Below are 13,074 nucleotides of genomic sequence, written 5' to 3'. Positions count from 1 at the left end.
GCAGTAATTCACTCCATCTCCCTGCCTCCCTTGAAATACCACGGTGCAAAGTTGCTGCTGGTGGCAGCTAATGATGTTCACCTGCTTGTGGAAGGCTAGATTTACTTCAGTCTCAAATGCTTAAAAACCAATTCTCTACAGTCCTCAAATACTACATGGCCTGAAGAAATAGATAATTGATCCATGCTGCAGAAAATGATAGCATAGTTTAATATTTTCAGTCAGAAGTTGACATGCTTATTAGAAGAAGAGCATTTCAGGTTGCTTTTTTTTGTTTGGTGTTTTTTGGGGTTTTTTGTTTGGTTTGGTAATTCTTTAAATGTCTATAATTATTACTTTAAAAGTCTATAATTATTACTTTAAGTGCACTTCATCCAGTCAGTAGCATTTTAGTGAAAGGGACACTGAGTTGTATATAAACAACACCAATCATAAGGAAAAAACTGCAAACTCAGTTATGCTAGGTTGGTTTGCAGGCTGGCAGAAGGCTGTTCATGCGTGAGGAATTTAAGATTTCAGGCTATGAGAGCTACAAGTGCCCAGATACCTGCTTTCCCACTTGGGAATTGATCCATGTTTACCTGCTGAAAGTGGGAGAAGTGATTTTTTACTATTCCACCACTCTCATACACACAGTTGAAGGGGAGGGAGAACATCTTCCAGGTGACAGCCTGGTGTGTGAAAACAAATCTGTTTACTTAACGTGGTGGGCTGCAAGTGTGGTGGTAAACATGACAGTGTGCTGCACTCAAAGAGCCACAAAACCGGCAGGTGAGAGGGTGAACTGGAGGAGCAGTCTGACCAGTACTGCCCTAACCACCACCCAGCCTGTTATCCCTGTTATCAGGGATTAATTGGCACTCTTTGGAAAACCCCAGAAGGAATTAATGATGAAAGAATGCAGACGGCACAAGAACCACAGCGAGCCAGAAGTAAATACAATTCACCTTTGCAGGGGACTTCACCTGAATATGACAAAATATACTACAAAAGCCCTGTAGCCCTCATAACATTCAACTGCTCAGGCAAGTTCCAGTTCTGTGTCATCTACACTGGATACAAGAACATTTGAAGACTGAGTGCACAAAGACATGGCTGTGCCTTTTGAGGAGTATCTCATCTTCAGCTGCACAGCTATGCACTTCATCATTAAACAGAGAGACAGATCCAATATGCTCTTTTAAGTTTATTTCCAACTAAAAACAACCCAAAAATAACTTCAAGGGAAGGTGGAGCTCACTAGACCATAACCATCCTACAGGTTCAACAAGAGCCTTAAGGGAGAAATTGCTTGAATAATTAATGCAAATCCTCTCTGTGAAAGTTTTGTGTCTGCAACTGATCTATATTTGTCCAGAGAAGGGCAACTAAGCTGGTGAAGCTGCTATAAAGAGTGGGTTGTTGGGGGTGTTTAGCCTGAAGAAAAGTAGGCTCAGGGGGAGCCTTACCACTCTACACATGCCTGAAAGGAAATTGCAGCCAGGTGGGGTCGGTCTCTTCCCCCAGGTAACAAGTGACAGAACAAGAGCACAAAGTCTTAACGTGCTCAGGGGAGGTTCAGGTATGACATTAGGGATCAGACATTGGAATGGGCTGCCCAGGGAGGTGGTGTTGCAGTCCCTGGAGGTGTTTAAGGAAGGACTGGATGTGGCACTGAGTGCCACGGTCTAACTGGCAAGGCGGTGTTCAGTCAAAGGCTGGACTCCTCGCTCTTTTTTCCAACCTAATTGATTCTGTGATATTTGACGATTCACCTCAAGGCACAAGTCACATATGAAAGAAAAGCGAAGGTTTTCAGCCTCCACCCCAAAACCACCACCAGCATCACCCACGCTTTGCGCGCTTCAGCGTTGTTCCAAAGTAACCCCATCACCCGCCGCAGGAGCACCCGGGCAGCCCGGGTTCGTGTGCTTTGGGGCTTCAGGGACGGCGCGCAGATTGCCTCCCAGCCTCGGGGGACAGCCCGGGCTCTCCCGGGCCGGGATCACTGCGGTGTCCCCCGGCCGCGGCCCGGGGCACAGCGCCTCTGCAGCCCGCGGGGGCTCCCGGGGCCCGGCGGCAGCTCCGCGGGGGCCGCTCCGGCGGCAGCCCCGCCGCCAGGCCCCACGGCCGGCACCGCGTTTCCCCCGTACCACCGCCCCCGCCCCTCGAGCGGGCACTCACCGCCAAGGACGGTGCCAAGGACGAGGCATTTCTTCTTGTGCCGCTTCAGGAAACTCCAGAGCGACCGGAGCATCCTGCGCGCCCGGCCCGCCCCGGCCCGGCCGCCCTCGGGTGCCGCGGCGGCGGAAGGGGCGGAGGCGGCGGCGGCGCTGCCCCGGAACCAGCGGCGGGCCCGGCATGGCGGAGGCGGGGGAGGCGGCCCTGCTGGCCTGGATGGACCAGGCGCTCGACGTGGTCAGTGCGGGCCGGGGCTGCCGCCGTCCCGCGGGGGAAACCTCGGGGAGCCCCGGGGCCCTCGGGGCAGCCGGGAGGGGCCGGCGGAAGCTCCTCCCGCTGCTGTAACGCTGTGCTGTGCGTGTCCTGAGTCTGTCTGTCCGTCTGTCCCGCAGGCTAAGGAGGCGCTGGAGAAAGGGGAGGTTCCCGTGGGCTGCCTGCTGGTCTACAACGGCGAGGTCATAGGCAGGGGCAGGAACGAGGTCAACGAGACGAAGAACGTGAGTCCCGCGGGCCGGGACGCCGTGGCTTTGCCGGCCCTGTCCCCTTGCTGTCCCCAGCGTGCTCTCCTAAAGTCACCCGCGAGAGCTTGGAGTGAGATATGAGTGTGCAGCCCCTCCTGATGAAATTCCGTCCACAAGCCAGAATAAAATGCTATTTCCTGTAAATTTTTAGATCTGTTGCAACTTTAACCATCAAATTCGCGATAAGATCTGGTGCTGAGAGACCCATTAATACCAACAGGGATTTTGTACAACTGGAAGTTGTGTATAAATTAATCTTACTGCAGGATCTGGCTGTAATTTATATTAGGTATCTCAAATCTGAAAACATAATAAAAAGTTAAAAGTCTTCTTAGCTGAAAAATGTAACACTAAAGATGAATCATAATAATAATTTGTTCTGCAGGACAATCTAATGTATTAAGAGGATTCTAATACAGCTTTAAGAAAGCCAGGTGACAGAGAAGTTAGGTGTCTCAGGTTACACCATTGTAAACACCATGGGGAAGCAGGCACTTCTTGGGAAAATCATGCCAGGGATAGTAATATTCTGTAGAAATCATGTGTTAATGAACAGACAGGACATAACTGACAAGACTGAAAACAAAATCAACTTAAAAATGTCAGGGAAGCTTTCAGGCATTTTTGGTGTCAGGGCTGTCGGAAGGTACATACTAAAATGCGAGTAGCCTGATTTAAAAAAAAAAAAAATCAGCTGGATTTTGGAAACAGTAATCTGTTAATATCTCTGAAACCCAAGCTTTTTTTGAATTGCTGCTCAGCTCAAGTTTTGGTTCTTTTGTGGCTCAGTTTTCATAAATGTTTATATTATAGTGATTGGAAATGCTGGGTACTTAGTGCTTCTAAATTTTTTATCAGATATATAATTGCTCCATGTAGTCTAAAAAAAAAAAAATCTAAGCTTGAAAGCAGTACTTGTTATGAAATGTGAACGTAGGAAATTGTTTTCAGTTTTCTCCTAACGATTTCAGGCATTATTTAGGGACCATCCTGGAGGAAAAAAAACCAATCCTCTTGAACCATTGAGGCAGTTCCAGCAGACATCATAAATTTAAACTAATTTATTGCCCCATCTTATACTGAAGGACTTCTCCAGAACATCGTTCCTCAGATGGCTAAAAAATGTCTGATTTCCAGTTTCAAACTTTTTATGTTCTGCTTATATCTCCCTGTTCTTGTGCCAGCACCTTCCATTATTTTACATAGCTTGGATGTATTTAAAGTCTTATTCCTTTTCAGCTTTTGTTTTTCTCAAGCCAGCTGTTTAATTTCCTCTCAGAAGACAGGCTGGCTTTCTGTGTTCATTAGAATAATTCTTTCACATAGCCATTCCAGCTTTTATTCATTTTTTCTTGAATTCACTTAACCAGAACTCTTAAGAACACTTAACTGGAATTTTATTCCCGATGGACTTGTGCTTTGTTTGATTACAATAGTACTTCACATTGTCCCTGGAAGAAAGTCCACCCATGTTTTCTGGAGCTTCCTTGGTCTTTTATGCTCTTTGTTACTCTTCATTTGTTGTTTTGAAATTTTTTTACTCCCGTCTAGAAGGCCATCTACCTCCTGAATGACAATCTCTCCCTGTCACTTGTCCTGATGTCTTTCATCATACAAAAGATATCACATCATGAGCTGTTTTCTGTTGGGGTTTGTCGAGTTAATGCCAGTGACACAACTGAAAACATTTAAGCCAAATGATCTTTGAGTGTCTATGGTAATGAGTTCCCTCCGGACAAATATTTCCCCTGTCAATGCAATGTCTCTTCTTTTCTTGCTCACCTTACATTCCTTGCATTAGGCTGTTTTCCCCACTCACAGTAATTTCACAGGTTGTGGTGTGCCAGATGCACTGGAGATGTCCAGAAGAGAGACTGATGTTTCTCTTGCCTAGAAAAACATTTGTCAAAGAAAGTTACTAGGTTAATTTGGTCTCAGCTATCTTAATGGCTTTTTGTTTAATTTACCTTTTATAAGGACTAGCCCTTATAACACTACTTTCAAAGGTTTGTTATCTTGCCTGCTTTGCTACTGAGTCTTTTCTGGATCTATAGGTGTCAGGATTGTATGGCACCTATCTTTCCTTGTTTATGTTAAAGTGACTCTGTTTGCTCTGCCTTGATGCACTAAAGTGTTGCTATGACACTGGCAGCTTTCTGGCCTCCAAAATGCAGCTTTTTAACATACTGACTTTTTAACTTCACAAAAACTTTGTTCCTGCTTTGAAGAAGTGATCATTTATCCAATTGGATCTTCAGTCCTTCCCTGCAATTCTGCCTTTGGTCAGGAATTAGCTTGCCTCTGGGCCTTTTGTCCAGCAAATTCTGTCTTCTCCTTAAGCAGGTCCCTGCATCCTCTGATGTAATGGGCTAAATTTAGGAGCTGGTAGTGTCTTCTTTATGCCCTCTTTCATTATGTTCCTAAACTGGTCATTTTGGCAAAAAAATTTAGTTGCCAAAATTCCGGTGTTTTCCGGCTATCTCTTGCCACCCTGCATCTTTGTTTGTTTGTTTTTGTTTTGTTAGTCAGTTTGTTTGTGGATTTTTCTTTGTTTTAGTGTTTGTTTTTGTTTTGTTGTTTTTTGTTTGTTTGGTTTTTTTTTGCCTGCCATGTCCACAGCAGAACACATTAATGTCAGAAATACTGCTGCTTACTCTTGAAGTTATTTGCAAAAGTTCTGATCATTGCATTCTTCTGGGAGAAGTTGCTTTTGGGAGAAGGGAGTTTGTCTACAGCTGTGTTTGGTTTATTTTATTTTTTTAGGAGCATGGCTGTGGCATCAGCATTTCAAAATAGACGTGACACTACTTGTCTTCCTTGGGTAACAGTGCAGCAAATGTCTGTGTAAGACATTGGGTTTAGACAGCCTGGTGATTCATTCACAAGTGTGTGCCAGTGCTGTGTTCCCTCTGGCAGCTCCCACACTTGCTGGTTCACAGTCTTGCCTCAGACCAGTCTGAAAATTTTCTCCCTTACAGCAAATGTGACCCTTCCAATCTAGAAATGTTTTTTTCTGGCATCTTTATTCCAGCATGTGATCAAATAATTCACTTTCCAGTAAAATGCTCTTTGTCTTAGGTGCTTTGTTGATACACACAGACATCTCCTCTTTGTTCTATTCTGTTGGGTCATTGTAGCAAGCGTCTTGCAGGCACAGTAGGGGATAACTGAAAATGAAGTATTGCTTGTGTAGTGAAGCCACAAAATAACAGAGAAAGTTGAGCTTTGGACCCCTTTACTCTCACTTGTTAATTATGGTCTAAAATTTAGAAAGTTAGCTTTTTAGGGCAGTGGTGATACTTTTATTGTCTGTGAAACGTTTGCCACAGTTCGGGGCACTGTCAAGGCTTTTACCCCACTGAGTCAGCTTTTTCCCCTTGATACACCATTTGCCACTCTGTAGCAATTCTGATTTTCCCTTGCTACTCTTAACCCGCTTTTGCTTTCTTGGCTTTAAAATAGTGTGTAATATTTGGCAAGTTAAGCTTATGAATTGAATCAGTGATTCAAACTTAAAGTAATCCCTCTTGTCTGTTACTTTATACACAGCAAGTCAAAAAAGGCTATCTAGTCATAGCTTAATACAAAACAACATCTTAAGACAGACCTAGAAAGACTTAGAAGTCAGTTTTTCCCTTTTATCTCGTCTTTAAGATGGACCTTTAATAGGTTGTGTAAGGAGGGAGCTCAGGAAAAAAAGTGTAAACCTTCCCCTTGTACATCCTTTCCATTTTTGAAAGTGAATAGCTTAGGGATTTCCAGCTTCCAAGACTAAATCTGGATCATTGTTTCTGATAGCTGTCCATGCACATATCCTCCACGAATTTGTCTAAACCTTTTTTGAACTCATTTATGTTTTTGGCTTCCATAGCATCCTGTGGCAATGAGTTCCACAATATAATTATGTAATTTATGAAAGAATACTTCCTTTTGTTTGTTTTATATCTGCTGCCTGATAATTTCATTGGGTGCTCACTTATTATGAGAAATAATAAATCAGTTATAACTGTGATTTTTCCACATTTTTCTTGATTATTTTAGAACCCTCTACTGTAGTTCTCTTAACTTGGAAAACTTAATGACTGTATCTGTTAAGAGCCACAGTCTAATTAGTCTCTAAATGGAGACTGTTCTGTGACTTGGATAATCCTTTCTCACCCCGAGGTGAATTTGTCCTGATGTTCCTGTGTGTTCAGGACATGACATGATCAAAACAGTGCATTTTACTTGAGATATGGGTACACAGGTGTATAGTAATGTTCCATATTAGTGTAATCTTGTTTGTGTGGCTGTCTTATATTACTGCAGAAGCTGGTAGGACCTGCAGCAGCTGCATGGCCTTTCTAGGAGTTTTCAAATGTTTTTGAACAGCATTAAACATAGCAGTAAGTTATGAGTCCTTTGCTATGTATTGCAGAGCATCTCAGTGTTATCACCACAGATCTTCACAGTGCTAAAATATTAAGCCAAGTTCATGTTTTGAGAGGAAGCTATCAGGGATCATAAGGACATACAAAACAGAAGTACAAATATAATCTGAATTGATTAAGTCTTACTCTAATGCTTGTGTCAAAAACATCCTTTTTTCAGATATAAAACAGAACAGATATAAAAGGAAGGAAAAAACTTACAGTCTTAATTTAAATAAGCATGAGGATCTAAATGAAGAGTCCTCTCAAAACTAGTACTTCCTGAAATTTTTGCTGTGACATTTCATTGGTGTAACACAGTGCTGCAGACATTTCAGAGTGGTACTGGGTTATTACTGATTGTTTTGGTCTCTATTCTATTAAAATCAACACTTCTGTTCAGGTTTTTGTGCCATAGATATTGAGATTAGTTCTCTTGGATAAAAAAAAAGAAATTAATATTCCTTTGTCTTCTTGTAATCAGTCACATGCTGAAATCCCAGCCTGTTACATGAGGGACTTACTGTTCATGTATCCCCAGGCAGAATTAAACCTGAGGCAAACTGAAAATGTTGTGTGTACAGAGCACACCAGGCAGTTGTAGAAACATGCTGAAATTGTTGTTCATAGTGTATTCATTCCTTGTGAGCACAGGAATATTGTCAGAGAGAGGAAAAGGTACCAGTGACGAGCACTTTCTTAATATTTCCAGAGAAAGTAATCCAAGATTCAAAGCAAGAAATGGAAGTAGAGCAGGCTATGGGCTACATCAGTTGTGCCAGTGAGCTTTGTGTGTCCCTTAAGACTCAAGCAGAGCTTTCATGTCTTGTCTTACTGTGCTGCCATGACCGAGAGAGGAGAACTTCTGAGCATGCTCTTCTGTCTTGGAAAAAGTAGAAGAAAAATCTGTCACTTGTAGATCTTGTGTGCTACACACAAGAGGTTGGGGTTAAATATTTTCTTACTTGGATTGAGTATTTTTTCTGCAGTCTGGGTGCTGTAAAATTTCTTTTGCAACTTGAACCAGCAAAGAGCGTTATATTACTTCTATAACAAAAGTGAATAAATGCAAAATAAGAAAATACTTATTTTTATCTTCTAGGCTACTCGACACGCAGAAATGGTGGCAATCGACCAGGTCCTTGAGTGGTGCAAGCAACACAAGAGGGATTACAGGGAGGTGTTTCCGCAGCTGGTGCTGTACGTAACTGTAGAGCCCTGTATCATGTGTGCAGCTGCCCTGTGCTTGATGAGTATCCTTTCATGCTGACTCACTCTGGGAAACTCTGTCAAACCATTGCTTCTTCCACACTGAGCCCACAAAGAAAGTCTGGACAGTGTCAGGGAAAACCAGGAGGGCTGGTTTGAGGGTCTGCACCCACCTCCATGATGAACAGCGAGGGACTCGAGTGAAAGAGAGATGGTGCAGTTATGACAAACAACTGTTAGAGATTAAAAATACATTTTAGAGATGTTTGTTAGGATGTAAAATGAGCTAAGTGCAGTTCTGTGTTCAGTTTTGAATGTTGTGTCAATCAGTAAACCATGCCTTTGTATGCCCTGCTTTGGGGATTCTTGCTTCCCCCTTTCTGAGAAAGGCAGGATGTGCATCTTCAGCAATACATCTTACACCATTCAAAAGTGAGTTCTGATTTTATGAGGGAGGAATTGTAGCTCAAGCTAATTTAATTTGAAGAGTACAAGTACATTTTAGGAAATCTGATGACTGCCTAGATCAGGCTTCTGTACTTCCTGCTTGTTTTTCACTTAATACCTTGACTCACTCCCATAAATTCCACGTGTCGTGTATGGCTGTCGAAATGAGCGATTTGGAGGCTGTGGCTCCGTGTTGAGCATCTCGTCTGATGATATGGTGGACTCAGGAGACCCATTTGAAGTAGGCTGTAAAACATTTCCCTTTGTTTTCCAGCTATGGTACTGTGACTGGCTTTGCTACCAGGCTTTTAGAATGTTATGCATCGCTTTAAGAGGACACAGATGGAAGATGATCAAAGTCAAGTAAACTTGGCCTAATCAGAAAATAATGTAAAAAAAGTTAGGTCTTAAAAGAAAACTGAGGAAACCCTGATGACAGTATTAAATTATTTAAAAGGATGTGTCAAAGGGTAAGGGAAAGAATTATGCTTGTGGAACAAGGTAAAAATTAAATATATCTAAAATACGTGTAATACTTAGAACAGTAAGTTCTACAGGAAGAGATGAGGGAAAATTATTTTAAGCTGCAGAATGTACAAACACATAATCAATAAATATCAAGTAACAGCAACTTATAAAATTACTGGGTTTTAGCTGAGCCACTGGAAACGATTGTATTTTTGTTTTCAGTCTGTGTGTTTATGAGGTAAAATGTATTAGCTTAGACTTACTTTGTGTAGTTCAGATCCCAAAATAAATCTGAACTGCAACAGTAGCAGAGGGAATTCAGTTTAGGTATTAAGAAACTTTCTGAATAGTAGGGATACAGAAAGACTGAACAGTGTCTGGGGTGATTTAGGCATCTTTGTTACGTGAGAAAGGCTGGATAAGCATTCAGTGGAGGTAGAATATAAATAAATCCAGGTGCTTTACAATGTGATACTACCTATGTACCCATACCTACATGTAGAGGCATTTTATTTATTACATTATTCACAGTTGTACATGATCTTGCCTTATACAGTGATACTGATTCCTGGAGTTCTTTTCCACATTTCACATTAATGATTTAATGAATGCAAAAACAAATAAAGTATTTCAGCATTGTAAATAAGCACTAAAGGCTCAAGGCTCAAAGAATTTTAGTCAGGAAAACAATAATGTTTGGCACTCCAGTGTAAACATATTAGGCATCTTTCTGTCAGTGTGTCAGTGAGACCAACATCTGAATTAATTGGTGCAGTTCAGTACTGGAAGAGTGTTCATTTGCTAATACTGGCATGTGGTATTTCATTATTTTATACATTCAGAAGACAGAAGTTTCTTTTGTTTTGATCTTTTGTTTCTGTAGGCAACTGGAATGTATAGGAGTAAATACTTATTTTCTAGCATGGGTGGAGATTTATTTAGTGTGAGTGACATTTAAATGCTTTGTCATTAGTGTTCATGGCATAGAAAAGTATTTTAGAAGGACCCAAAAGATCTAAAAGGTGACTGTTAGGAATAAAGAATAGATATCTGGATAAGTGTTTTGTCAGGAATCTTATCTGCAAATACCTAGATGTATGTCTCTTATGTTTCCAAGTGCTTGAGTTGTATAGGAGGCTGGAAACACATTAATAAAAAAGAAATTGTAGATTGCATAAAATTTTTACATAATTTACTAAGAAACTTTGTTTTACCTAAGTTATTAGGAAAATTACTTATTCTATTAAGCCACAACATAGTGTTTTTTAAATGTATTAAGTATTAAACCTGAAAAAGAGATTTTTTTTGACCCCAAGTTGACAGTACAGTTGTTTAAAATTATTCTGTACTCAAGGCATTATTGTGAAGCATGGAATACGTTATTCTCAGATGTGCTCACTAACATCATTCTGATTTGAACAGTGCTCTTCTGGCTATCGTGCTGAAGAAGCAGTGGAATTGTTAAAAGCTTTTTACAGGCAAGAAAATCCCAATGGTAGGTTTTACATTAATGCATCCATTTTGATCCCAACCTAATTCAAAAGAATGTTGGCACTGGAATTACTGTAATTCACTTCTGATGATTCTTCTCCTTTGCTGTTTCTTGGCAGCACCAAAATCCAAAGTACGGAAGAAGGATCGTCGTCAGTAGCCCTACCCTGGTGGGACACAGAAGCACACCAAAAAATTATATGTGAAGGTTTCTTCAGCATGCTGCTTTTTTAAATGTGCAGTTCAAACAAACTATGTTTTAATTTTCTCTACAGAGTTTTTACCAATAGGATACTTAGTATCTGTTCCTGCATTTCTTTATTTATGACTTCTTGTTATCATGACAAAACAAAAGAGTAAATGGCTGTTTTTAGAAAGAGGAAAATTGGTGGTTCAAGTCCACTTGTTTACAGACAGATCCATTAAAATGGTGCTTCACATTCTAGAATATTTTTTTCCTTCTATGTGTGGAAAAGCTTTTCAATAGCAAATGTTTGCTTACGCAAGCAAGTAACTCTCTTGGAAGGTTACATTTGTAAGTCCTTTACAGTCTGTGTGTATATTTATTCAAAAGGCATATAAAGGAATTGTACAATCCTCAAAGACTTAGGACAATTGCAAATGTTTCCTCATTCTTTTCTACCTTAGCATAAGCTAGATTTTCAAAGGTAATTTTTTAAAGTCACATATCTGTGTAGACAGGGACATACACACAATCACATGTCTGTTTGTGTCTGCTGTTGCTTAATAAGGATAAACAAATATCACTTGCCTGCACAGCACCTTCATACAAAGTTGTGGAGAAACTCTCCACAACTCTCTTTAGCCTGTCTACTCCTCTTGTGAATATCAGTATAATAAATACTTTATTTTTAAGAATCCACTACTCAGAAGTTGTTCTGAGCTCCTAAATTCTAAAAATTATATACTAAATATATATATATATATTGTGTGTATATATATATATGTGTGTGTGTATATGTATTAGTGTGCATATATATATGTGTGTGTATATATATTAGTGTGCATATATATATATGTGTGTATATATATATACACACACATATATAATAATTTTATACTAAATTATAGTAACCAAAATGGGCAAATACAAGTGAAAACCCAGAAATGAAGTTGGTAATAACATGAATAAAATATATTTAAGACACTTATCTTTTCATAGTGCTGGTTGGCTTTGTCATTTCCATGTACTTTGCTTGGCCATGCAGTAATTTATAATCCAGAAGAGGGCCTTCAAGTTCCACTAATGAATTAAGAATACAAGTACGGTTCAATCTTGATTGTGTACCTCTTAGTGGATACTTACATGAAGGATGAAATTGTTGGTAGTTTATTTGGCTGTTACTCAGAAATTTGAGAAATGCTGTAGCTTTTTTTGTTTTATGCAGAAGAGTGTTCAAAATTTTGTAACTATCAAAACTGAATACAGTTAAATTTTTTAGCTATTTCAAATAAATACTTTCAAAAGTGTTTTTAAGAAGAATATTAAAAGCATTACTTTGTCACCATTGCTCTTAATAACTTTCAATTTGTATTTCATGTTTTTACTCAATGTTTACAAAATGACATGGGAAAGAAGTGTTTTTACCATAATAGCTATTTTCAGAGTTTAGAAATAATATTTTTGCCTTAAGCCTTTAACTGATGTCAGTAGCCTATCCTATTCTCCTGACCATTACTTAGAGCTATCTTTGAGTCCTTGCCATTCCATAAACAAAAGTTATGACTGTGTTTGTAGATTTAATCTGCCTCAGAGCTCGAAGGGCTTGTGAACCAGACAGCTAAGCTGGAAAACTATTTAGGAAAAGACCATTTTTAATGACTGGGATGGCTTTATTGGAAAGAAACAGGCATGCTTGTGTTTATGGTATTTGGCTGGTGATAGAAGATGGCAATTTATCACTATAGATATATTCACATCTCAGCTGCACCCTAATTTTCTTATACCTTGAAGAAATCACTGAAGTCCAAGTTAAAGACATCAGACATCTGGCTCGTCACTGATCAGTGACAGTAGGAATTGGAGCCTTCATTCTGTTTTGAGCCAGGACCTAAATCTCTCAACATTGTTTCTTTTTCAGTGGGGCTATGAGGACTTTCCTTTCCCATTGCCTTCAGAAGGATGTTGTTATTGGAACATGTGTGACAGTAGGAGCCATGTAAATAAGTAGAAAGATTACTGGTAGTAGGACAAAACACATTTTAAAAGCTTTGTCCAATTTTTCAACCCTTAAGTTGGAACAAAATATTTTGTCAGTGGTAACCTGTCACTTAATAAACAGTTTGAGTCTTGTGCAAAGTCAAAAGAGGCTGAAGAGGATGAGAAAAATAAAAATTTCTTTTGAGAG

At 40.0% G+C, this 13,074-nt stretch overlaps 2 protein-coding genes across 2 annotated transcripts in view; one reads left to right on the top strand and one right to left on the bottom strand.

Annotated features, from left to right (window-relative positions):
• The window catches only part of PEX3 (peroxisomal biogenesis factor 3), a 20,902-nt gene extending 18,585 nt beyond the window's left edge, over positions 1-2,317 (bottom strand). Inside the window, exon 1 of the mRNA XM_039706948.1 lies at positions 2,164-2,317. Within this exon, the coding sequence (XP_039562882.1) occupies positions 2,164-2,236 (73 nt within the window). The 5' untranslated portion in view covers positions 2,237-2,317. The remainder of the gene's footprint in view (positions 1-2,163) is intronic.
• ADAT2 (adenosine deaminase tRNA specific 2) lies at positions 2,276-13,074 on the top strand. Its single transcript, XM_039706949.1, has 6 exons — positions 2,276-2,397; positions 2,553-2,657; positions 8,193-8,343; positions 8,881-8,987; positions 10,637-10,709; positions 10,825-13,074. The coding sequence occupies exons 1-6, from the start codon at positions 2,341-2,343 to the stop codon at positions 10,863-10,865; spliced, it is 534 nt and encodes a 177-aa protein (XP_039562883.1). The 5' UTR covers positions 2,276-2,340; the 3' UTR covers positions 10,866-13,074.

Source organism: Passer montanus, unplaced genomic scaffold, assembly GCF_014805655.1.
Source record: "Passer montanus isolate IOZ18808 unplaced genomic scaffold, ASM1480565v1 scaffold2, whole genome shotgun sequence".
Taxonomy (NCBI): Eukaryota; Metazoa; Chordata; class Aves; order Passeriformes; family Passeridae; genus Passer; species Passer montanus.
The sequence above is the reverse complement of the archived record's forward strand: the minus strand, read 5'-3'. Positions and strand labels throughout refer to the sequence as shown.

Bases quoted from the DNA above. Each gene is read 5' to 3' on its own strand.
- ADAT2 (XM_039706949.1), top strand. From the start codon at position 2,341: ATGGCGGAGGCGGGGGAGGCGGCCCTGCTGGCCTGGATGGACCAGGCG. The intron at 2,658-8,192 runs GTGAGTCCCGCG...TTTATCTTCTAG, and splicing joins AGGTCAACGAGACGAAGAAC to GCTACTCGACACGCAGAAAT. The intron at 10,710-10,824 runs GTAGGTTTTACA...GTTTCTTGGCAG, and splicing joins CAGGCAAGAAAATCCCAATG to CACCAAAATCCAAAGTACGG.